This window comes from Lepisosteus platostomus, chromosome 7 (genome assembly GCF_059453375.1).
Source record: "Lepisosteus platostomus isolate fLepPlt1 chromosome 7, fLepPlt1.hap1, whole genome shotgun sequence".
In the NCBI taxonomy this organism is placed as follows: domain Eukaryota; kingdom Metazoa; phylum Chordata; class Actinopteri; order Semionotiformes; family Lepisosteidae; genus Lepisosteus; species Lepisosteus platostomus.
In genome coordinates this window covers 43,910,722-43,931,306 of record NC_142617.1, presented here as the reverse complement: position 1 = coordinate 43,931,306, position 20,585 = coordinate 43,910,722, and the positions used below count along the sequence as shown (strand labels likewise).

Here is a 20,585-nt window from a genome sequence, read left to right as displayed (position 1 = left end):
AGCTCTCCAGTACTTTTTAATTTTCTTACCCTTTGATCCCTTTTAACACACAGTGTTCCCAGTGCATACACACCGCAAATTGTGGCTAATGCTTAGAACTGTGAGTAAATGTAAGTAATAAAACTTTTGTACAAATATTTAGCTTTTTAATCAAATTACAAAAAAGACATTTTCAAATCAGAAAAAATAAACAAGAAATATATATTTACACAGCTCTGAAAAGACAAAACTTAACACAAGTTAAGATTTTGGCAGAAACAAGAAGCTTGAGAGCTTCACAACTGGGCCAAACTGTTCCATGTAAGTGATGAAAGTGGCTGCCTGTTTCCTCCTGTAGTTACAAAGAAGTGAAACTGCACATCTCGCCCTGATCCCGAGCGGGGCACCGCCGCCCTTGTTTTCTAAATTCACACAAACGTGGCGGCACAGCACAGTCCTCTCTCCCAACTCCCACCACTATTCGCGACCAGGGTTCTCCGCAAAAACACGCCAAGACACCGCCAAGGAGAATTCAAACCCAAATGCCATCACACAGCAGTTGAATAAAAATACAACTGCAGCAGCACTGCAAGAACTGTTGCTGATGGAAAAAGCTGTGCCTTGTAAGCTTCGGCGCCGAGGGACACCCGTGTGCTGTGAGGACACACCACTAAGTTAAAGCTCTGAGAAAGAATGCCGGGCTGCTCCCCAGGGGTTTCCTCAGTAGCATTTCATGTGCAAAACCAAAATTACTGAAACCTGAGTTCCGTTTCTTTTTAAAGGGGCTACAAATGAGTGATGTGCTTTATTTAGATAAAAAAGGGTTTTATCAATTATTTCTGGGGGCATGTTTAACCCTTCTTCAGTAACACAACATGATGGAGGTTGTTTCCTAACACCAGGACTGGGGATGGGCGAAGTGCTGCCTCTCACCCCACTGCTCCCTGTCCTTGGCTCAGCGGGCCCTGCGGCAGGAGTGCTGTCGAGGTCTCTGGCTCTCAGTTTCGTGCCTGGCCTTACTTCTTTCTCCGCACTTTTGGCTTCTTCACGGGTCGCAGGTAAGGGTTGTCGATCACATTCTCCTCACTAGCCTTCACCGTGGGCAGAGCGCCTCCCTGTGGCAGCACTGAGTTTTCCTTGTCTGCCCCTGACTCGTCCTGTCGCAGAAAAGTTTAAACGGGAGTTTAAAACAAAGGAATCTTTTAGCGTTCTGTTAATGCAACAGTTATAATATACATAAAGAATGACTTGGATGTTTTTAGAGAATTACATTTCTGCAAAGACTTCTGGATACTGTTATTTTTTTGCGGGTCCTGTCACTTAACACTGCGTAGCCTTGAAGTGCAGATAGTGGACACGTAGGACATGTATGAAATGCAAACTGGCACAGACACTCACGTTGCTGATATTGACGGAGGCGTTCTCGTTGTCCGTCTGCTCATCCTGTTCGGAGGAGTCTGTCTCTTCCAGCTGCTGCAGCTCCAGTTCGGAGGGGAGCAGGGCATTCAGGTAGGGGATGGAGCTGGGCCGGGCAGCGATCACTACACCGAGGGAGAGAGGTGGCATTACCACTCCATAGCACAGATTAACACACAGGGAGGTGGACTTCTTGCCCTGACCACAGTAACTGAAGAAAGACCCCTACTTGTCTATCAGCGTGATACACTCTATACAGACGTTTACAGTACATATTCACATCAACAGCAGGTGCTGAATGTGTCTAAGTATAGCATCTCAAATTGAATAAGAACAATATCAATCAAGGCCTTAGGGTATTTATTCTACATATAAACATGCATGTTCACATAGATGCTCACTTAAAAGAAAAGTGCGCAGATCCTATAACTTGAACAGACCCAGCAGCTTAAAACCAGGAGCAGTGAGGCTGCCATTGATGATATCCTTGGAACTACGGTAGGCACTTACAGGGGAAGGTGGAAATGTCATCCTTGAAGAGGCTCTGCGTCTCTCCGGTCTTGGCCATGAAGCGCGTGAGAGCACGTTCCACATCCCGACGCTGTGATGCTGCCTTCTCCCGTACCACCTGGTAATCCGACACCGGCTCCCGGAAAGTCTGCAGGCATGCAAGACAGAAAGAGCAACAACGCTGTTACACACACAGGAGAGGACAGGAACGAGAGTCCGGATCCCCCACACTCGCCACCACCCCAGGTTTTACAGAACTCTGCTCATCAGCTTCCGAAACCCCCGGAGGTAGGTTAGTGTTACTGGGATTCCTGCACTTGTGAGTGTGAAATGAAGTGTGAACTTTTCAGGATGACAACCTGGGACCTCTCTCTCAGCAAACGCATCTGGTCTGCATTGCCTTGTGCCGGTGTGCTCTGGCCCAGGAACTCACCGGTGTCTTGATGTAAGTATGGGGGTCGGGGAAGTCAGGGAAGTAGCCGGGGATGTGGCACGGATGCAAACGTTTCTGCCCGGCTGTCAGCGCCTTGGGGATGACCGGAGGATTCGTCACAGGAGCTGCCAAGACGAAAGAAGAAGGCCACGCATTAATGCACAGCAAAAGCCAAAATAACACGAGACTGGAGTAGGAACACAACAGAAAACGAAAGATTAAGACTCTGCATTGCTGAGGGGCTGGAAAACCTTATTTTTTTTTGCAAAGATGATAGGTATGAACTCTACAACTTTCAGTGTGCGTGTACAATAACATCAGAACCAACAAAATGTTTTTGGTGTAACTGAATTAAGCACCCAGCAAAGGAAATGCCCAAGCTCTCCGCAATGTGGTTTAGTTCGCCTCACGCCAGGCGATTACTATCTTGACTGGGCGCTCCTGGTCTCCCCTGGCCCGCCCTCTCGCCCCCAGGCACTCACGTGCAGTGATGACCATCCTCTGCGACCGCTTGGCGTAGATGGGCAGCGTGTCCACGTTGAAGCCTGTGGCATAAGAACGCAGATAAAGGACAGGTCAGCCTCAAGGTTCAGATTTTTCGACAGCCTTCTGAAACTGAACTTTCACACAGTCAGGTGCAAAATGACCAACATTAATAGAATTCTAACATTCAAAAACAGCCATTAGAAGAGAACAACATAAAAAAGTCACAGATAAAAGGAGGCCATTTGTCCCACTTAGCCAGTTAGTAGCAAATTAATCCACAGATCATCCAGACGTTTCTTGAAAGAAGCAAGGGCACCGGCTTCAACAACATGGCTGGGCAGCTTGTTCCAGACTGACTCAGAATCCTGCTCCTGACATTCACAGTGTTTCTCAGATCCACTGACTGTGACCCAGATAATTACTCATGAGCACAAGGCTGAAGTATATGTAAATTCGCACACCCTTGCACTGCAGCATTCATCCAGATTTCAATTTCTTGCATTTATATAGCGCCTTTCACCCAAACTGTTGAGGTAAGGGAGAGGAGCTCACATGGTTTTCATGACACACAGTGTTAAAACACCAGGCAGTTCACACTGGCTAGAGAACAAAGTGTCAGGGAGGAGTCAGCAATCAATCTGGAGCCACTCACCCTCCCCAACGGGTCTCTTCAGGTGAGCAACACCATTGTCACTACCGCTACACCCCCCTGACCTGCGTCTGTCCCCTTGCCCCGGGCCTTACCCATTTCCACCAGGGTGACCACCACATCCGACAGTGTGGGCTGCGTCCTGGCAGTGTGCTCGCAGTACGCCCTGGCACAGCGGCCCACTTCCGAGATATCTGCTCAGAGACAGAGAGAGAGCCACTCCCATCAGCTCCCCCTGCAGCAGTAAAGTCCAAGAAGAGCGCTGGCACCAGCGTTCTTCAACCATTCATCCTGAAGAGCTCTATTCCCATTCACACCCTGCTAAAGAAAGGCAACTAGGAATTTCAAGCAAGAATGAAAAACAAACTAAAAAATGTTTTCCCTTGTCCCTCATTGCACATCTGAATTTACCAGAAGCAGAACAAATTAATCTTTCAGGGGTACTATTTTCTTTACTTGTAATTTTAGCTAGGGTTTTTCAGGGTTTGAACAAGCTCTCATAGAAATGCATGTAACCCAATGCTTGGGCAGACCTGGGGTGCAGAGCTTAAATAAACAGCTCCCTCACACAGAACCACAAGAGTTTTGTTGTAAAAAGCACAAGGAGAATCAGAAGGGTGTTTCCCTGATTTACATACAGCTCTGGATCATCTCCGTCAAAGACTCCACAGCAGCCTTCTCTGCGGCTTCGAACCCGGACTCGGTCAGCAGCGAGCTGACCACCACCTGCAGGGTGCGCCGCCGAGCGAGGTAGTAGTTCTCCGCGGGGCTGGTGGAGGTCTTGCCCCCGGAGGAGCGCTGGGGAGACAGATGGGGATCATTCACAAACTGGACTGAGGACACTGATCCCGCACGCTTTACTTCCATCACCCTGTCTGAGGCCGAACGCCCCACTTGGAGCAGGAGTGTACAATAACCATGCTCCCAGTCTCCCAGCTGCTCCAGGGCACTGGCTGATTACCAGGTGTACCTACAGACCTGCCCTGCGCACCTCCACACAGCTGGCTTCACTCATGCTCACCTGCGACTCACTGGTGAAGAAGAAATCACACCTATTGCTCCCTGGCTGTGCTAATCTTGGGAACCGTTTTTATTTTGGCCAAAGTCCTCTGATGTACAGGCTGGCCCTGGTCAAACTCATGAGACCATTTTATTCACCTCTGAGAGAAACTCACATGCTCTGTAAATACACAAAAATCTCCCACATCCACAAACAGAAAGAAACAATAATCTCAGTAAAATTATACCCAATTTATATTCTTCTTTTTAAAGTTAGTTTTTCTGTCAATGAAAATAATTGAGTGACATTTGAAATGATTTAAAAATGAGAATATCTTCTTCTAATGTAGCTGTTTTTTTCCCATTTCAATTTCAATCAAACAACTTGTTAGTGGGGCCAGCAGGGGGCGCTCACCCTGCAGTCCATGTGGGTCCTAATGCCCCAGTGTAGTGACGGGGACACTATACTGTAAACAGGAGCCGTCCTTCGGATGAGACGTAAAACCGAGGTACTGACTCTCTGTGGTCATTAAAAATCCCAGGGCGTTTCTCGAAAAGAGTAGGGGTGGTAACCCCGGTGTCCTGGCTAAACTTCCCATTGGCCCTTACCAATCATGGCCTCCTAATAATCCCCATCTATGAATTGGCTTCATTACTCTGCTCTCCTCCCCACTGATAGCTGATGTGTGGTGAGCGTTCTGGCGCACTATGGCTGCCGTCACATCATCCAGGTGGATGCTGCACATTGGTGGTGGTGGAGGGGAGTCCCCCTTACCTGTAAAGTGCTTTGAGTGGAGTGTCCAGAAAAGCGCTATATAAGTGTAAGCAATTATTATTAATTATTATTAACTTGCAATTCTAAATTGCAAAATGCTACACTCCGGAAGAATCCTGCCATCCACACTTAAATGGCCAGCATGTGGAGACTGACCCTTATTTTAAATATCTGGGTACATACATTGTTGATAAACTAAACCTCTCAGACAGCACAGCGTATGTTTTTAAAAAGGCCCCGACTTCTCATGAGAAGGTTCAGGAGCTCTTCTGTAAACAGACTCGCTCTAGAGCTGGTAGAGTGTGCTCTCTTGTATCATCCCCACTTGTTAATAAACAGGATTATAAACATGGGCAGCAAAATCAATGGTCAGAAACAGTCCACGCTGAACCACATGTATACCAGAAGTGTTTACAGGAAAGCAATGTTAATAGTAAATGATACCTCAGATCCACTACATTTACAATTTGAAAAATTAGCATTTGGAAGACATTCTAGAGTATCAAAACACATTTAAGTCATTCATTCTGAGTGCTCTTACTCTTTTAAATCTCATTAATCCCATCACAGCATTGCATTGACAGCATGTACAGTACATGCCTGCAGCTTGAATCTTATGTTTTTGTCATGTATTATAACACTGTGCACATCTGTAAAATCCACGGAATGTACTCTGTTAATACAGTGTTTTGATTATTATTGTTTCACTGAGGCCAACGGAAATTTTCCACTGTATGTGGACAATCAAATAGATTCTCATTTGAAATCGTATTTCCGCTTTAACCCTGGGATATCTCATACAATTACATGTTCAGGCTAGCAAAAGTACTGTTGCATTACTGCATACAAATTTTACTTGTATTCCCACAAAAAAAGTACGGTTCTATGTTTCATTTTCACAAACTTTTTTTTTTACATTTCTAGCAGCGTTGGAAACGAATCTTACAAAAAGCAGCCAATGAGTGAGAAGCTTTCCATGCCTCCGCCAATCACCGCAGCTAGTAGGTGGGACATACAGAAATGCTAACAACGGCGACCCAGCGCGCGAGCGCTGAGCTAAGCTCCCCGTCCAGAGCAAAGCGATTCCACGCTGTAGTGTAAACGGTCCAGGCTCACATATAACAAGCATTTCTCACGATTTTTCTTTTTAAATGAAGTCCTACTAGCATAATTTATTATACTTACCGTCACGGAGCCCAACGATCCACTGCCCACAACATTAGGATCCGCCATCTTCAGGCCAGACTGGCCACAGTGCGCATGCACGGCTGTCGAAAGGGAGGCTGGGAGAAGTTTATTCCCTTGTGAAAGCAGCCCTAATCCTTGCGAATCTAAATAAAACACGTAGGTGGAAGTACCTGTCGGTCTCGTATCCCGTAAGAATGAAAGGGTTATTGACGTGGAGAGACCTGCTTGTTTCCTGTATGGGGCAGACACTCCAGTGGCTCAATTCAGCATTTCCAATGACACATGACGTGCATGTCCTTAAGATCACACTCGTGCAAGAGGTGTAAAGAGCACACAGGGATATGATAATAATAATAATAATAATAATAATAATAATAATAATAATAATAATAAACTTATATAGCGCTTTTTCTGGACACTCCATTCAAAGTGCTTTACAGGTAATGGGGACTATACCCAACAACACCACTGTGCAGCATTAACCTGGATGATGCAAACTCCACACTTATAGGTGGCTCTGGCTGGAATCAAACATGAGCTTCTGGAGACATCAGTTATGACTTCAGGTTTCAAAGTTAATAGATGCTAGAAGATGGAAAATATGTAGAGGCCATATAAACACAGAAAAGACCATGCAGCTCATAACATGACAAAATAGTTTATAACGCATATCAACACATCTGCCTTGACACTGAGAACACATTTCAATTGCAAAGCTGAGAAGATGAATATAAAAAGGTCTGCGATGCGGTTGCTGCCGACACGCTCAGAGAGGAAGCCTGTGCGGTCTGCCAGCGGCATGGGTGCGAGAGTGAGCGTGCTCAGTGTGGTTTCGCACTCAGGTGCTCAGCTGGGGTCAGGCTGGTGCCAGGAAGCGCAGTGGCGCAGTATGTCTGTCAGTGTCACAGGCCGCCGTACGGAGCTGCTCTGTCGCTCTCTGACTCAGCAATGCCTCTCCATGCACACAGACGGGTTTACAGCACAGAGAGAAGCTGTACAGCAAGCTGCTCGCTTTGGTAAGTGCTGTAGGGCCCAGTTCTGCTACAGCATGTTCCATCATTCGGTAGGCGACTGATGTGAAAGAGCTGCATAACAGGTTTTCTGCTACTGAATTTTTACCTTGTCAAAGGTAATCAAATAGCAAATATAAGAAATAAACACTAACATATAGAGCTGCTCTGTAAAAAACGTTCTTCATTTTCACTGATGGAGCCGTGGAAGAGCAAGAGGATGCTGTCTCCCACCCTCACGCTGGAGTGTGTGCGTGCTGTCTCCCACCCTCACGCTGGAGTGTGTGCGAGCTGTCTCACTCTGTGGTGCTGGATTGTGTGTTTGCTGTCTCACACTTGGGCTGGAGTGAGTCCATGCTATCTCACACCATCCCGCTTGGGTGTGCGCGTGCTGGAGTGTGCTGGAGGGCATCTCAACTCCCTTCTGCTGGAGTGATAAAGCCCAAGATGCAAAGAGATGCACATGTAATGAGTATAAAGCTTCACTCTTAAAAAAGTTTTGGAGAGCAGTATTTCTATTCGCTTCTTCACCCGTATTGCAGTAAAGAAACTGAAAGAAGGAAAAGACAGGCTGTGTGGTCAGGGTGAATTTGCATGGAGCCGCAGGGGGCATCCCCATTGCTCCCCAACTCAGCAGCCTGGGAATCCCCACTGCACCCTGACTCAGCAGCCTGGGCATCGCCACTCCACCCTGACTCAGCAGATTGGTTGGAAGAATAGAGAGAATTTCAGAGCTACAGGGCTTCAGATGTACATTTGCTTTTGCATGACCATCTCTTTCACTCCTGATTTGTCCTGGTGCTGCAGTTTCCTCACTAAGATACTCACAACGTTAAAATAACTTGTCCCACTAGGGTTTCTCCCCACAAGGAAGGCATCTCATCTACCTGTCTCATTTCCTCTCTCCCCTGTGGCCACACAAAGTTATGTCATGTCCTGAGTTTACTGGTACCATCGGACAGTACTATGGTAAACTAATAGCATGTAAAGGTACCCCCTTGTGAACTATGGGTTTAGATAAGGCAGCTTCTACTCAGGCACAGTTTAAAAATCATCAGTAGAGTCAGGCCTGACTCAGGGTGTCTGTGGCTTGATGTGTTAACAGGAAACATTAAACAAATGGCTGTACTGTAAGCTCCTGCTGCTGTGCTTGCCCTATCACCGTCTCACCTGGGGGTGCAGGTGTCTTTATCCCCAGTGCCAGGTCAGTGGAGCAGGAGAATTGTGTTGACTGTGTGTAGTAGTGAGAGTCTATCTGTGGGTGTGATGTCTGTTTGGTGTGCGTGTGTGTCAAGAGTGTACTTGTGTGTGTGGCAGTGAGTGTGTGTGTGGCACAGACAGCGTGTATGTTGACAGTGAGAGAGCGGTACTGTACGCAGTGTGTGTGGAGTGTATGTGTGGCGTGTGTATGTGTGCTGTGTGTATACTTGTGTGTGTGCACACATTGGCGTGCAGTGGAGTGAAGTGGGGCTGACAGTTGAGACCACATCCATTAAAACAGAATGATAAAAATAAAACAAAATGACTTTGCCAGGTGTCTCAGAAAATGTTGTCTGGGGCTTCAGTTCACAGCTCTACTGTACCCACTCCTGCAGGAAATGGCTTTTACACTCAACTTCAGATGACAAAAACAACTAAAAACAAGAGAGTCAGCTCTGATCTCTGGTGCTGTGATGTACAGCAGTACTGGACTCAGTGTGTGAGTGTGTGCAACAGTGAGAGAGCAGTACTGGACTCAGTGTGTGTGGAGTGTGTGTGCAACAGTGAGAGAGGAGTACTGGACTCAGTGTGTGTGGAGTGTGTGTGCAACAGTGAGAGAGCAGTACTGGACTCAGTGTGTGTGGCAGTGAGAGAGCAGTACTGGACTCAGTGTGTGTGGAGTGTGTGTGCAACAGTGTGAGAGCAGTACTGGACTCAGTGTGTGTGGCAGTGTGAGAGCAGTACTGGACTCAGTGTGTGTGGAGTGTGTGTGCAACAGTGAGAGAGCAGTACTGGACTCAGTGTGTGTGGCAGTGAGAGAGCAGTACTGGACTCAGTGTGTGAGTGTGTGTGGCAGTGAGAGAGCAGTACTGGACTCAGTGTGTGAGTGTGTGTGGCAGTGAGAGAGCAGTACTGGTCTCAGTGTGTGTGGAGTGTGTGCAACAGTGAGAGAGCAGTACTGGACTCAGTGTGTGCAACAGTGAGAGAGCAGTACTGGACTCAGTGTGTGAGTGTGTGTGCAACAGTGAGAGAGCAGTACTGGACTCAGTGTGTGAGTGTGTGTGCAACAGTGAGAGAGCAGTACTGGACTCAGTGTGTGAGTGTGTGTGCAACAGTGAGAGAGCAGTACTGGACTCAGTGTGTGCAACAGTGAGAGAGCAGTACTGTACTCGGTGTGGAGTGTGTGTGCAACAGTGAGAGAGCAGTACTGGACTCAGTGTGTGTCTGTGTGTGGAAGTGAGAGAGTTGTACTGTGCTCAGTATGTGTGGAAGTGAGAGTGTGTGGCGTGTGTATCTGTGTGTCAGTGAGAATGTGTGTGCTGTGTCTCTGTGTGTGGCACTAAGAGCAGTACCTGCAGTACTCTGCCATCTCTAAGTGGGGCACTTCATTAATTTGATTTCTATATAAGAGATCAACTTCAAGTGACATTTTTTATTCTTAATGTTGCAACACATTTTCAAGTTTGTTACTAATAAGTCAACATGCTTTATGTATTTAACTGTTTAGGCCCTTGCAGCATAAGTACTCTAATCATTCTTTGTTAACTTTATTTCCTAATGGTATTATGCAATTCATCTTGTGTTAATGTATATTTTCAGTTCAATAACATGTAACATAAAAACATTACATTATATTACATTTATTAGTTTCACATTCTAGTTTTCCTCTGATCTCTGATCTAAACACAGCTCATTTAATTTTAATTAATCCTGGCCTGGTGTTTGAGTATGTCTGTCACAGATTTCATCTACCGCTGCACAATAAAGAGGAATCATTTAACTCTAGAGGTTTTCTTTATATCATATTTTATTTGAGTATAACGATACACAACGATATGTTGGAGAAAGGACAGCAGCTTTATTTTTTTATTTTAACCTGAACTGTCTTCCTGCAGCGTCACGTCTACCGCCCAAACCTCTGCCCCGCACAAAGATGGCCGCGGCGGCTTCCTTCATTGGTGCAGCGACAGCTGACGTCACAGGCGTATATAGTGTCTAGATGCCAGCGGCGGGCTGTCAGCGGTGGCCGGGCTCGGTGGCGGTAGGCACGGGGTGAGGTGTTCAGGCGCACACGAGCTGACCCATTGGCGCTTGGAGTTTTTCCATCTGAAATAGCCAAGACACGTAACTCCAGACTGGGCAGTCGTGGGAATACCCGAAACACCTACCTCCCAGCTCCTACACAAAAGAGTCCGGATCTCTTGATTTTGGAGTGCCTGCCACCCTGAGTACTTTTACCACGACAAGCCGTCTTACCGCTCCTAACGCCAGCAGTAACGGAGCATACCCACGCTGCCCACGCCAGTGTCACTCGGAGTGGAAGTCCCGCACACAAGGAACGTGCCGCCGTGGGCTGTGGGCTTGCTCCGCTTGATGACTCTCTCCCTTTCGGCGGTCCTGCACCCGAATGGAGCTTCTGTGCCTGGAAGACCTGCGCTTCGGAACGAGCCGCTCCCCGAAACCGGCGTCCCTCCCCTGCGGCGTGTCCGTCGCCCGGGCCCGAACCGACCCGACTCTGACCAGGGACGACCGGGTCCTGCAGAACCTCCTGTGGCTGGAGGAAAAGATGCCGCCGTGCCGGCCTTACTTCGGCACCGTGCAGACAGACCTCCAGCCCTACATGCGGGAGATCCTGGCCGAGTGGATGCTCCAGGTAAGCGGCCCAGCAGGACCCGTGTTCTGCCCTGGGCTGGAAGGACTGGCCCGCTCTGTCCCTGAACCCGGTACGGGACTGCTTCGGGTCATTTCTCTTTTGTTAAGTTCGTGCGGGTAAGAGCTTCTGTATCGTGTGGGGGAAAAAATAAACTTTTTTTTTTCCACACAAAGAAAAAGTAAATATCCCAAAAGTTCTCCTGAACTGCCCACGCCTCCCCTCTGACTGTAAGGTGACACTTCAGTTTCCGTCTGCCCGAGCAGCCTCTTAAGTTACTCCCCGTTTTCGTTTCGTTTTCGTGTTTTCATTGCAACAGGATTGAGCCGGTGTCCCGGAGAAGTTAGCCTGTCGCTGTCAGGCTGGCACGGGGTTGGTGGCATTGCATATCGTAAGGGTTGTGTGTGCTGTTAGACTCGGTCTGTAGGTAATGTGTTTCGCTGTTCGCCACTGTCTGCCTTCCACACCGAACCTTTAACTTTTAATAGGCGATGTGGGTAAATATTTTCCAGTTGGATAGTTTATAGTTTTACAGTTTCCAGATAATTAGTGTTATGTAAAAAATGTTAGGTCTTCAGCCTATTTTTTGCACTTGTTACACAGGATAAATCAGATAGAAACCACAAGGCTGAACATTGGGGATGATACAGTAATAGAGAGGAAAGAATGTGCACCTGACTGTGTTTATATTTAGGTTTTTATCTTTATCAGTCTCTCACTGTTCATTAATCCTCTGCTGCCCCCCACCGTCCCACTGAAGGGCTCAAGTATGGAAGCACAACACTGCCCCCTGCTGGTACACACTCCAATTGCACAAGGGCCATTGGTTTCCAGGCAGACTAGAAATTATCCATTGAGTGTGTAGATCAAGTTGGTGTGTGGAACGTGGCCGTGTCCTGCGTGGGCAGTGTGGCCGTGTCCTGCGTGGGCAGTGTGGCCGTGTCCTGCGTGGGCAGTGTGGCCGTGTCCTGTGTGGGCAGTGTGGTGTGGAACGTGGGCAGTGTGGTGTGTGAAATATCTGCCTCTGCTGTCACGGCCCAGGTGTGTGAGGAGCAGAAGTGTGAGGAGGAGGTCTTCCCTCTGGCTATGCACTACCTCGACCGCTACCTGTCCGGAGTCCCTGTGCAGAGATCCCACCTGCAGCTGCTGGGCTCTGTCTGCATGTTCCTGGCCTCCAAGCTGCGCGAGACCGTCCCTCTGAGTGCCAGGAAACTCTGCATCTACACTGACAACTCCATCACCGCCTCCGAGCTGCTGGTAACTACACCGGGCTGGGGCAATTACCAGTAATTATCCCATTCCAAAACTCGCTGTCTCGAATACTCTAATTGCTTATGTCAGTATAGTTTTTCATCTAAAAGAAATCCAAAGCACTTGATTTGTAAGAGGAGACCCAGTTCCAGCAGCCCCACCTGGGTGATGCCCAGCAGATCAGGGGAGGAGAGAGGAACTGCTACAGTGGGGTTGATACCTCTACTCGACAGGGTCCCTGATCACCATACTGGTTGGTTTGAAAATTCTGGTGTGAAAATAAGAGCTCCACCTACTGGCCCACCACCACCACTACCATTCCAGTATTGGCCAGCACACTGCAGTCAATGTCACTCTCTCAGGAAGCTGCCATGTTTGTAGTGAATCACAGACAGAGCACGGGGAGGTGAAGCTGTGCAGGTGAGGTATCCCTGCTGAGGGTCACGCACCTGATCAGCCTGATCTGTGGGAATGTGGGGCTGAATTTGTTGTATTAAAGATTCACCAAACCTGTTCCTTTCCTTCCGTTGTTCCTGTCCTACTTTTAGCTTTATAGTCTTCATTTCTGGCTGGTCAGAGTGTGGCACCACAGACTTTCTGATAACTCAAGTTATCCCGTCATGTTGGTTACTGTGATAAAACCTCTCTATGACCTTTAAAGTTGGGCTCGTTCAATGCCTCTGGAGAACTGTGGCATCACTCAGAGATGTCTGAAGAGACACCAATATTGACCTGGGCTGAGCATTTGGCTTGTTTCCGCTATAAAGAATGCCCTGCCTTAGAACATATTTTTTTCTTAACTGAGATCATTTAGTTTATTTAACCACATGCCCAATTAATGTCTGTGTATTTATTGTCTATAACTTAATTTGGGCCTGCTTTCATCTGTGTCCAGCTTGTTAGTCTTTTTAGCTCCCGTGTCTTTGGTTAAGCTGGCAAGGAAAGACAGGTGCATTATGTGTCTTTGCAATAAGAGGTTTGCAGTTTACATTCACATACTTTTCTGTACCATGCTTGGGGTGTATTGCAGCTCCTTGGTGGTCTGTAGTGGACTGCACTAAGGACTGGAACTGGATTAAATAGGAGATTGAACTTCTTGGGGGCAGGCATATACTGGGGGCTGTATCACGGGCTGTGTGGGGTGGGAGGGCACGAGGGGTTCGGTGCTGTGGTGACAGGGTGCTGTGTTGCAGGACTGGGAGCTGGTGGTGGCGTCGAGGCTGCGCTGGGAGCTGGCGGTGGTGCTGCCCTCCGACTTCCTGGAGCTGATCCTGGAGCGCCTGCCCTGCCTGCCCTGCGGCGGCCGGGACCTGGTGCGCAAGCACACTCGGCTCTTCATGGCGCTGTGTGCCTTAGGTACGGGCGGCCGCGCGCGCACACCGGCGGCGTCGGGCACGGGGGCTGGGATCGACAGTGATCTGTAGCTGAACTCCAGGTGAAAGTGACCCCCGCACGTTCCCTGGAGCTCCAGGCCCAAGGTGGCGTTGGTGAGGCAGAGCCTGACAGCAGTGCGGGCAGAGTCCTCACTCCCCCAAGTGGGTACAGGGTTCCTCTACGTTGCAAGCGTTGCAAAGTAAAGGCATGACTGATTCCAAGTGGGTTGGGTATATAAAACTACTTAGTATTTCTCAGTCCTTTTAATGTGTAAATACATGAACAGTTGGGACTGGTTTTATGAGCTGACCTGTGTTTTGGTGTGGTCTGAGGTACGGGGCACTCAGTCTGCCAGTTCTGGTTTCAGATCTGAAGTTCTCCATGTACCCGCCCTCCATGATCGCAACGGCCAGCGTGGGAGCTGCCATCCGCGGCCTGCTGGTGCCAGATCCTGCCCTCTCCGGCACTTCCCTCATGGAGCAGCTTGCCAAAATCACTGCCTCCGATGTGGTGAGTGTGTGTCCTGTTGTGTTGTGTTTCCGTCTGGCTATCTGTGAAGTGGCTTCCCTTTGCTCTTGCACGAAGTACAGAGTGCTCGTCCTCCAGATTTGTTAACGAAGGGCAATCCTGTACAAGAGTACAGTTCTTTTTTACTCTCCTGTTCTGCAGTGGTGCTTCTGCGCTAATCTCCTATTCCTGTTCCCCTCCTGTCACTCCCCCTCCTCCCTCTCTGTCCTGGCAGGACTGTCTGCGACCCTGCTTGGAGCAGATGGAGGATATGTTGCAGCGCCACCTGCCTAAATCATCCTGCCAACCCAGGACTCCCGAGCCTAGTCTCGTTGGCACCCCCACGGATATCCACGATGTCCACCTGACTGCGTCCGGCTCCCTCCTGTCGCCCCACAGCCCACCGAAGAGATCAGCTGGGGGAGGAGTGGACGGTCACTGAGGAGAAGGGAGACCCATCCCGGCATGGACGTACCCCAAGCTGAGCCCTGGTACGGGTGTACCCCAAGCTGAGCTCCGTGCCGAGACTCTGCCGTAAGCACGGACAACCAGCTCAGCTCAGCTCTCAGCCTTCCATTTTGGGTTCCAGCTGTTCAGTCTCATCATACTGTTTTTTATTGAAATGTATTTAAAACATTCCCAGAAAAATGCATTCGATCAACTGTTTGTTCCTTGTTGCACATCTGTTTTGTGCAGTTTTGTTTCAATTATGGCTGAAAGCACCCTGTTTGTTCCAGTGGGCTGGAGAGCCTAACCTGTCGCCCTTCTAGTACATTTCACTTCAGCAGCCAAACTGGATACAGCACCACGTTGTATTCATCCTGCTAATTTTCAGTAAAACAAATGTAGCAGAATTCTGCACTGCATCTTACTAGAGAGGATGCAAGCCGAGTAGCCCTGTTCTGATGGAGAAAGAATGGATATGGATCCCTTTCCTCCCATCTGTTCAACAGTTTTGTTGGAGAATTTTGAGAATTATTTTTTCTAAGCCTGTTTGTCCCAGAAGCATAACTGCTGTGTCAAAGACTGCATCTGCAGGGGTGAGTGTTTGTCAATAAGCCAACAGTATCACTAACTGCTCCTGTTTGGAGAGTTTAAAATGTCACCTTTTCAAATAAAACACAAGACTGCTGCTGTTAAAAGATTTTTAAACAATGAAAATTAAAATATTGAATTGTATTTTGTGGCTGTTCAGTGGTGGTGATGTCTCATTTCTGGTCTTGGGAGCAGCTGGAATGTGTCATTGTGCACAATTAGCTCTTCTCTGTTGCAGAAACAGACTGAGAACAGTTTCTGTTATGGTCACTGGAAGATCACGCATATGCACTGAGGTTCTATCTATAAAAGTTATGTTATACTCCAAAGATGTCTATAAACACAAAATTATAGAAATCGATCATTTTGATTAAGCTGGGAGCATGTGATGGCTGATCAGAAATGAAGTCTATTTTAGTGAACCTGGATCTGTTCAATCCTAATATGAGAAAGAAGCCACTAAAGCAGCAGAGACACAGTAAATTACTCAGTATATAAAAAATTAAGTATGCAGTGATCAATACTTTTAAAATGTTATTCCAGTTGTTCAGTAAGTGCTATACACAGTGAAAACCCCTCATGAAGATCCTCAACCTTTTGAGTTCAGTTCCCGAGTCAGGTTGGATTACATCCGTGAACTCAAAACAATGCACACAAATACCAACCAAGTACTTTTAATGCTGCAAGTTTACATTAAACCTCCTCATTGTTTGTTCTGATTGGCAGAAACTCACCCAGCAGCCTGTGAGTCAGAGTCAGAGTATGCCCGCTCTGGTGGGCGAGAAGTTCAGTGAACAAACAGTGTGGTTCTGCAGTTGCTGTCTTTTCAATTTCAGTTTTCCACTTGGGCTCCTTCGCGAGTCTAGACGGCTTTTTGGGAATGTCTATGGCCAGTTTTAGAAAGCTGACAGCTCCACACAGCGGCAGCCTCTGGCCTTAAACACCCCTTGCCCTCCCAGCTCTGCTAACTGGCTCTACACAACTCGCAGCTCTTTTCCTCAGTAAGAGCAGCACGCACTGAGCTTGCACAACATGCCACAGCACTCTCTGACAACTACTTGAACGCTTGCTTGCTGGCAGCCGGGGTGACTCCCTTCGTGACGGTGTCTTTATCAGAGAAGGGTGCCTCCAGCTGTGAAGACGGGACGTCCTCTCCCAGTCAGAAGCCTCGTCCCCTTTTCATTCCCCAGACCCCGCCAATCCCATGCGAAATCCGCGTCCGAGTCGCACAGTCGAGCTGAGCCCAGGGCAGGACTGAGCCGGCCCATTCCCCCCACAGGGAAACATTTGCTTCTGCTCCAGGAAAGAAGAGAAGAAAGGCGCCATTGCGTTTTGTTGAAATCAAGAGGAAGCACGACGTTCTGCCGTTTGGCCTGGAACAGGGAAGCGACGTGATTTCTCTAGAACATGATGAGGCAGGAAGGCGGGGGGCCGGGGCCGGAGGGCGTCTAGTCCAGGGCCATGGCGGGGGCGGCGGTCTCCTCGTCGCGGGACTTCGAGTGCTGCAGCTCCCGGCGCACCTCGGCGGAGATCTGGGGGTGGCAGTGCACCCTGAGCAGCTCCAGGAGCACCCCCTTCTGCTCGGACGACAGGTCCTCCTTGTAGCGCTGCGCCAGCGTCAGCAGGCTCTGGTGCCACAGGACGGGCAGCGCGCGGCGGTCGCTGCGGAAGCGCAGGAAGTGGAAGACCAGCGCGTCCAGCACGCGGAAGGGCAGCGCGTACTTCTTGTCCAGGAGCAGGCGCAGGAAGATGCTGTTGGCGCCGGTGTACTCCATCTCCGCCAGCTTCAGCATGGCCGCGCTGGAGGAGGGGAAAGACAGGGACCATTCAGTGTGCTGAACTTGCCTGAACCTCTGCAGCATGAAGGGGACCTCTGAGCCCCTGCCCAAAGGGCTGTGGGTTTGAATCCCAGGTGGGGCCTCTGCTGTTTACCCCAGAGTAAGACAACACACCTCCGGAAATGGACACCAACATGTGTACATGGGGGAAAAAAAGAGGTGCTGCAATTGTAACTTCTGGAGGTTGCGCTAGATAAAAGTGCCTGCCAAATAACGAAATAATATTGCCAGCCCTCCCTCCTGCTTGTGTACCTGGAGTGCAGGACAGGGATGGAGCACTTGGTGATGATGCTGCCGACGATGATGGCCTCTCTCAGCGTGCAGGTCCCCGACTCGCACAGGGGGATCAGGATTCCTGAGCGAGAAAGAGGGGGGAGAGACGTTAGCGATGTGGCTCATCTCCTGCACTGCCAGGGACGGCCATTATAAAGCCTTAGACCCTCACCCTTGAACCAGGCCCCAGGCTTGAAAAGCGCCTTCTTCAGCGCGCTGTACAGGTGGAAGTTGAGCCGTTTATACTCCGCGATGTCATCTCGAATCCGCGGCAGCAGGACCAGGTTATAGAAGCGTTGAGCCATCCTCTCCTTCAGATTGGAGGAGAAGATCCTGCAGGTGGCAACAGGGAGAAAGAAAGATGAGGTGTAGAAAAAGGACACCTGCACACGGACAATAATTCACACAGGACACATCCGACAGCTGTCGCTTGACCTGGTTGAGTTTAACCAGGTTGTACTGTATACATTGTACCGATTAAGCATAACAGTAGCAATTAGCTTTACACGCTCTTCTGTGCATATTGAGGCACATATGAATTCCCATCACAAATTCAAAAGCCGCTACCAGTTGAATAAAAGCCTGCAGTTTGTAAAACTATAAGTGGATCAGAATCCTGCGCAATGGGTGCTCTCATGTTCTTGGACGCATAGCCCTACGAACACGGAAAGAGTTTGGGGCTGAAGTGGTTTATGAGAGAATGTTTTCTTGGTTAAAAAAGAGAACCACTTTACAGAGACGACAGAAAAGCCTCTCCTCTGTCCGTTTGCACAGTGTCAGCGCTACAAACCAAAAGAACAGCAGTGCGGTCTGCCGGCCAAGTGTTTCGGGAGCTGTGAGGGGAGTGTTGATCTCACCGTGTGGCCTGGTACATCGCTGCCGCCGTCCAGGTCTCCGGCTCTGTGATGTACAGCACCTGCTCCCAGTTGGACAGAGCAGGCACGATCTTGAAGGCCTTGGGCAGCTTTCCGCTGCGGTACTTGGACAGAACCTGGGAGAGTGCGTCAGAAGGGACAGTGAGGGAGAGACAGGGAATGGCAGCACACAGACTGAGAGAGAGGGTGTCCCCGCCCACACCGTGGCCCAGCACAGGACGCTCACCTCCTTCACCCCCTTGTACACCTCAATGACTCGGGGGTCCAGCTGGGGCATGGGGTGCCCCGACACCTCCGACATCACCGTCTCCACCTCCGTCTGCTTCTCTGTGATCTTCTCCATGATGATGTCCGCCAGAGTCCTCCTGGGGGAAGAGGCACAGGCGTGAACGCAGCCTGACACACTGAGGCCGGAGGATAGCAACCACGCACTCTGCACACGGGGGCAGGACATTCCAGGCCGGAACAACGCAGGGCTTAAGGAGACAGTCATTTGTCTGCTGTTGGCCACATCGAACCCTGGCAGACAGACCCCAGAACTCCCGAGTGCCTCAACAGTCTGGACTCCTGGACCGCTCCTGAACATTGACTATTACTGGACACACAGGGACTCTGCTGCTGGAACTGATGTGGGGTCTTTTCATTGCCAGAGAAAAGATGCTCCCATCTCAAGGATTTCTAGACGTAAACAGATATTCAAGGCAGCTTTTCCAGCAAAGTGTCGTATGTGTGAAAGAGAACACTGCACACGATTTGTGGATTGTGGTTGAAAAACACTGAGTAAACTCTGGGCTGCGCTGCTGGAATTCTAGCAGGTTTGCTGTTGCATTGCCAGAGCCCGGCTCTGTGAGGCAGGTCGGTCCGGGTCAGTACCTGAGCGGCGGGTTCTTGCTCATGAACATCTGGATGGCCTTCTCATCCTCCGGGTCCACCTCCACCTCCACCTCTGCCCCTGCAGCCCCCTCCCCGTCCTCTCCATCTCCCCCCTGCCCCAGCGCCGGCCATTCCTCCTCCTCCTCCTCCTCCGAGTCCCTGGAGCCAGAGCCTGCAGGGCAACAGGAACAGGTCAGAAAACCCCATCAGGGCTGTTAGGAGCTAGCTGATCCCAGCATCTCACCCAGATCCTTCCGGAAATGGCCCAGGGAATGAATTCCAACAACATGGCTGGGCCACTTGTTCCAGACCTCCACCACCCTCTGTGTATAGAAGTACCTCCTGCTCTCAGTTTTTAAGAACTCTTCCCAGTAGTTTTCACTGTTGGTTCTGAATCAAGTCGCAATACTCTACAGCGATACAGTTTGAGACGGTGACAACCCCCCTGCCCATAACTCTCAGGACACTAGACACCAAAGGAGGGTTCAATGTTTGCTACTTGCTCTCAAAGTGCCAGCACTACGGCTGGCTTCATGAACACCTGGCCAGGGGGGTGATGGGATTGTGGCCTCTCGCTAGGGGTCGCGCCGGCGGCCGTGTGTGACCAAGCAGCTGAAGCACAGCAGAGAGAAGCGGTGTCTGATTTCCACCTCTTTTGTACGAACAGTTCACAAACAGGACGCCTCACTCATGTCACTCTCCTTACAAACAACGCGGCACGCACAGCCGAGATAGGTCTCACCCGTGCCGGACGCAGGACCAGCCCGTGACAAGCGGCACGCGTCCTGTCACCCTCGCTAGTCACTCACCCAGCACGGTCGTGGGCTGCTTTTTACTCTCCGCAGTCTTCCCGAGCCCGCACTCCGCCTCCAGCTCCTCCTGCTGTATCCGAGCCTGCTCCAGGATCTTCCGGGACAGTCGCTCGTCCACGTACTCATCCTCAGCCTCCTGCCGGCGGCCACGGCTCTTCACCCGGCCGCTGCTCTTCACCTCATCGCTCTGCAGCATCTGCTCGGCCAGTGGAACCATCGCGGCTCGGCTGTGCTCCGCTCTCCCTCCGCCTTTAGTCTTCTTCACTTTCGGCATCTCCGTAGGCGCCGATTCGCTCTGCTGTCAGAGTTCTGTTTGTCTTGTGTGCTGAAACCTGTGAAACAGACTTAAAACTCTGCCCGCACACGTGGAGAGAGACCACTCAGCAAGCACGCGTGACCCTTTGCCACTCACCGGAAATGATGTCACCGCCCCTCCACCCCCGCACAATCAT

General features: G+C 49.7%; 3 protein-coding genes across 3 annotated transcripts; 1 reads left to right on the top strand and 2 right to left on the bottom strand.

Moving 5' to 3' along the window:
• Window positions 1-124: 124 nt before the first annotated feature.
• Window positions 125-6,566, bottom strand: taf8 (TAF8 RNA polymerase II, TATA box binding protein (TBP)-associated factor). The gene is made up of 8 exons (XM_088640671.1): window positions 6,433-6,566; window positions 4,112-4,271; window positions 3,569-3,667; window positions 2,821-2,883; window positions 2,339-2,463; window positions 1,906-2,053; window positions 1,378-1,520; window positions 125-1,136 (listed from the first exon to the last, which is right to left on the bottom strand). The coding sequence occupies exons 1-8, from the start codon at window positions 6,478-6,480 to the stop codon at window positions 996-998; spliced, it is 927 nt and encodes a 308-aa protein (XP_088496797.1). The 5' UTR covers window positions 6,481-6,566; the 3' UTR covers window positions 125-995.
• Window positions 6,567-10,613: 4,047 nt separating this feature from the next.
• ccnd3 (cyclin D3) lies at window positions 10,614-15,606 on the top strand. Its single transcript, XM_088640668.1, has 5 exons — window positions 10,614-11,298; window positions 12,337-12,552; window positions 13,740-13,902; window positions 14,288-14,430; window positions 14,663-15,606. The coding sequence occupies exons 1-5, from the start codon at window positions 11,053-11,055 to the stop codon at window positions 14,867-14,869; spliced, it is 975 nt and encodes a 324-aa protein (XP_088496794.1). The 5' UTR covers window positions 10,614-11,052; the 3' UTR covers window positions 14,870-15,606.
• Window positions 15,607-16,120: 514 nt separating this feature from the next.
• bysl (bystin like) lies at window positions 16,121-20,564 on the bottom strand. Its single transcript, XM_088640667.1, has 7 exons — window positions 20,131-20,564; window positions 19,322-19,493; window positions 18,675-18,813; window positions 18,431-18,564; window positions 17,746-17,906; window positions 17,553-17,655; window positions 16,121-17,262 (listed from the first exon to the last, which is right to left on the bottom strand). Exons 1-7 carry the CDS (start codon window positions 20,405-20,407, stop codon window positions 16,911-16,913), a joined length of 1,338 nt encoding a protein of 445 aa, XP_088496793.1. The 5' UTR covers window positions 20,408-20,564; the 3' UTR covers window positions 16,121-16,910.
• Window positions 20,565-20,585: the final 21 nt, after the last annotated feature.

Excerpts from the sequence above, each read along its gene's own strand:
- taf8 (XM_088640671.1), bottom strand. The coding sequence starts at position 6,480 with ATGGCGGATCCTAATGTTGTGGGCAGTGGATCGTTGGGCTCCGTGACG. Across the intron at positions 2,884-3,568 it reads GGTCACCCTGGTGGAAATGG|GCTTCAACGTGGACACGCTG; the intron begins GTAAGGCCCGGG and ends CTTATGCCACAG. Across the intron at positions 2,054-2,338 it reads ATACTTACATCAAGACACCG|ACTTTCCGGGAGCCGGTGTC; the intron begins GTGAGTTCCTGG and ends GCATGCCTGCAG.
- ccnd3 (XM_088640668.1), top strand. The coding sequence starts at position 11,053 with ATGGAGCTTCTGTGCCTGGAAGACCTGCGCTTCGGAACGAGCCGCTCC. Across the intron at positions 11,299-12,336 it reads TGGCCGAGTGGATGCTCCAG|GTGTGTGAGGAGCAGAAGTG; the intron begins GTAAGCGGCCCA and ends GTCACGGCCCAG. Across the intron at positions 12,553-13,739 it reads TCACCGCCTCCGAGCTGCTG|GACTGGGAGCTGGTGGTGGC; the intron begins GTAACTACACCG and ends GCTGTGTTGCAG.
- bysl (XM_088640667.1), bottom strand. The coding sequence starts at position 20,407 with ATGCCGAAAGTGAAGAAGACTAAAGGCGGAGGGAGAGCGGAGCACAGC. Across the intron at positions 18,814-19,321 it reads AGCAAGAACCCGCCGCTCAG|GAGGACTCTGGCGGACATCA; the intron begins GTACTGACCCGG and ends CTCTTCCCCCAG. Across the intron at positions 17,907-18,430 it reads GCGATGTACCAGGCCACACG|GATCTTCTCCTCCAATCTGA; the intron begins GTGAGATCAACA and ends TGCCACCTGCAG.